Here is a 4,031-nt window from a genome sequence, read left to right on the forward strand (position 1 = left end):
TCTTAGCCGTCCAATATGCCCATGGAAAGACAGTGCTTTTTCTTCACATCTTCCATAATTGGTGATTCTTAATCTTAGGATTAATCATACATTAGACAAGACTTCTTACAGGTTGAGACTGGACGGGACATGACGGGACTTTAGCAAGACCTAATGAAAGTGGTAATTAGTTGCCTCTTATATTATGTTGATCAACTAGATACTTTTTTTATATATAATATGAGTCAGAAAGAATATTCGTACTTAGAAAATATTCGATTATCATTTCTCTTTACAAATGTTAGATTAATTGGTTAGATCAATGCTAGATTTGAGTCTAATCACTAAAATTTTAATTACATAAATCAAAATATCATCAACTCAACGTAAAAAGGAAAACGTAAAATATCTATCTATTATCCAAGTTTTTGGATTAGCATGTTTACTATTAAGCCAAGTGGCATAGATGTGACCTGGCTTGATGGGACCCACTATCATCACCCACGTTTCAGACAGTTAAGGTTGTAAGCAAGGCTTGTCAAGTAAATGTTGGGTTCATATCCATTAAATTGTGGTGAAATTTAAGGATGAAATTTGTCATTTAATTAAACCACCTCTTAAAACTTATATTAATGGCCACGATAAATTTTAATAATTGAAAATGATGAGTAATAATTCCTCCTCCATAATTATAATGACAGGGTCAAACATAAGATGAGGAGACGAATCATTTATTTTATTTGTAATTTGATTGTTGAGTGTTAAGTTAATAAATTTAGTTTCGTAAAACTAATATGAATATTTTCTAAATGCATCCTACATTTTGGAAGGCCCAGCTTCAAAAGTTCACCTTAGTACTCGAAAATTTCAGGTATAACTTTGTATGATACGATTGATCTATATAATTCTTAAAATAATTATTCGTCTGAGCTTATCAATATATGTAGTGATGGCAATGGGTCGAATCGGTTCAACTTTTTAACCCACGAGCTGACTCGGGCTCGTGGCGAGCTGAGCTCGTGTGTCGAGTCGAGCCCATGAGATGCTCTTGAGCTCGAGCTTTTTTTTTTGTTTCCCTTCACATTTTTGCACCTTTTTTTTTAAAAAAAAAATCATATTTTTTGATTAGCCCACGAGCCTCAAAATGGCTCGTAGGCACAAGGCCCACGAGCCGAGCAGGCTTGACTCGTGGGATTGAGCCCCCTGCTCGGCTAATGACGAGTCCGAGCCACCCACGAGCCGAGTCGACGAGCCGCTCGACCCGTTTGACATCCCTAAATACATGATGAAAATTATCAAAAACAAAATTAGATATTTTATTTTTAAAAGACACGTGTTAAATTCTTAAATGTTGAAATCATGCCATTGGATACGATTACGAAAGACTACCTCTCTCTCTCTCTCAAAGTATCAAGCACGTGTCATTAACGCGCTCACATCTCCGCCTGGTCACCATTTATCACCATCCCGTGACCTTCGATTATACAGTTTCGTGCTCTCTTCACATCCCCACGCTTTCGTCTGGTTCGTATTGCGACATTAATAAACTCCGACAAAATGAAACCTAAATTCAAATGAAATTCACAATTTAGAAGCCAAACGTTATATATACAACTGTATTCTCCCAAGTTTTAGTCCAAGTTAAATACACATACTATATTATATTTTTTATTCTTCGGGTAGCCGGGAAATCAAGATTCCGGCAGCCCAACGATTATATACCTATTTTCTTACTTGGGTAGCCGGAAAATAAGATTCCGGCAGCCTGAGTTGTATAAAGATAAAACTTGTTTATAGACAAGTCATTTTTTACAATCAATATTGGGGATTAATGGCAAAAGGTCGAAAATTTCCCACCAGTCGGAGTGAACGTTTCTTAGGAAGTTTTGGTTACAATCAAAACACGGAAATTGTCAAGGCCGAGCCGGAGCTGGGAGAAGATGAAGTTTGGTCAATGGTGGATGACACGGTGGAGGGGGATCATGGTTCCAATGGAGACTGGAGTTCACGCTCTTCTATGGAGAGTTTTGGGAGCTTCAATAGTCGTCGGAGCCAACGTGGAGATCACCTCAACCAACATCGCAGCGGCGGCGGCAATGAAGTTGGTGGCTTGTCGTTGGCTTTTGATGATTCGACCAAAGCATCATCACCTAGGATCGTCCACCAATTCCGAGGCAAGGACAACAGGGCTGAATCACCGTGTGGACGCCACGTTGCCACTTCAGCCCCAGTGAACGTCCCTGATTGGTCGAAGATTTATCGAGTTGACTCAGTTGAATATCTCCACGATTTTGACGATGGGATGGCTGACGATTCGTCAGATATGATTCCACCACACGAGTATTTGGCACGGAGCCGAAAAATGGCTGCGAACTCGGTGTTTGTGGGCGTTGGCCGGACACTCAAGGGACGAGACTTGAGCCGAGTCCGTGATGCCGTGTGGAGCCAGACCGGGTTCAATGGCTAATCATGATTAAAATAAAACGAGGGTTAATCGTAAATCAGGCATTAAAAAAGTTGCAATCATGGTTAATCATAATTAGTAGCCTAAATTAATATATAATTTCTCCCCGTTACTGAGTTGGACCTAGTGAGTTGTAATAGTATATGGGATCGATCCCCCAATTTTTCTCGTCTTATTGTTTTATGTTAGAATTTGGACAATTTTGGTTCATTTTCGATCACTATCAAGTGTCAACCCCATTAAAAATTTAAGTTCAATAGATTTAATACATATTCTAATGTGTGTAGTGCGGGAAATTCTTGGGACAATATGTCCACATCAAGTCATCAAATGGGGCACTTGAATTCTTTCATTGGATAGAAGAAGAACAAGACAACAAAAATTTCTTATTTTTAGTAATTTAAATTTAACCTAGCTTATAATTTTGTGTGTGTTGTATATAATTTGTCATCATGGTAATTGCCAACTGATCTGACGAATCCAATCCTCTCAATTATGTATTATATGGAATTTTGCCTCATGTACAGGCCCTGTGTTCATAGACTGGTATAGCGTACTCACACCCCCTTGCATTAGATTGGGGGTGGGTGATTATTAAAATAATAACAATAATAAATAAATAAATTCTCCCACTCCCATGAATTGTGAATATTCTGTACAGGCACTGTGAACATAGGGCCTATATAGCAAGTAAAACTCGTATTATATGTCATCGTATTTATAGAAAGATTTGATGAATTTAATACTACAATCTCACGAGATTATGTTGTCGTATTATTGTTATCAAAATGACTCTTGGTTCGTCTAAAGACAAACTCGGGAGTGTTAGGAATTTCATAAAAAATAATAATAATAATAATAATAAATATTATAGTAGAACCCAATAGTTTGTTCGAGAAGGGAAGATGACTGTCTAAGTGAAATTCAATTTACGAAATATTCCAAGATTGTTGGACCACAAGGTTTTATCGAATTCCTTTGCCATATGAAAAGTGGCTTTTCTCTAACTAGTAATTTGACAAATTGTTGTCTTTCGTGATGTCTTTTATGCATATTTTTATGAAAATTAATTTTAACAAGATATTTCAGTATACATGATGGACTAAAAGGATAAACGTATAATGACACCCTTATTTGATCTAATTTTCAATTTTCAAACTGAAGCGCTAGTTTCGAGTCAATGCTCTTTCTTGCTCATGCTTGCATAATTTATTGAAAATAAGACGTGATTTGTTCTGGTCGGGTTTTGAATGTAAAATAAACCACATACAAGTAAATAGAGGTGAGCCAAAATGGCTAGAATGGTTATGGACAAAATAGGGATGAACTGGAAAATCTCTTTTTCGAGGTTGCTAGCAAAAGAAGAGAATGAATAAATCCAATGGCCACAATCAAGAGGAACGATAGACGAAAGCAGTTTGTAGTGATAAGTTCAAAGGAAATTTGGATGATCTCCATCCCGTTGCAGTCAAGAAAGATAAAAAGAGGATAACTCTCCTCTTGACATGGAAATGTTTCAGGAAGAAGGGGAGCGTCTACATTAGCATAGAGGGTCAACATTTCATGTTCTAGTTTTTTATTAGACGAA

The 4,031-nt window shown here is 37.1% G+C and overlaps 1 protein-coding gene across 1 annotated transcript; it reads left to right on the forward strand.

The window, feature by feature from the left end:
• Positions 1 to 1,606: 1,606 nt before the first annotated feature.
• Positions 1,607 to 2,751, forward strand: LOC111395954. The gene has a single exon (XM_023022188.1). It carries the CDS (start codon positions 1,811 to 1,813, stop codon positions 2,444 to 2,446), a length of 636 nt encoding a protein of 211 aa, XP_022877956.1. The 5' UTR covers positions 1,607 to 1,810; the 3' UTR covers positions 2,447 to 2,751.
• The last annotated feature ends 1,280 nt before the right edge of the window (positions 2,752 to 4,031 follow it).

This window comes from Olea europaea, chromosome 6 (genome assembly GCF_002742605.1).
Source record: "Olea europaea var. sylvestris chromosome 6, O_europaea_v1, whole genome shotgun sequence".
NCBI classification, from domain to species: Eukaryota; Viridiplantae; Streptophyta; class Magnoliopsida; order Lamiales; family Oleaceae; genus Olea; species Olea europaea.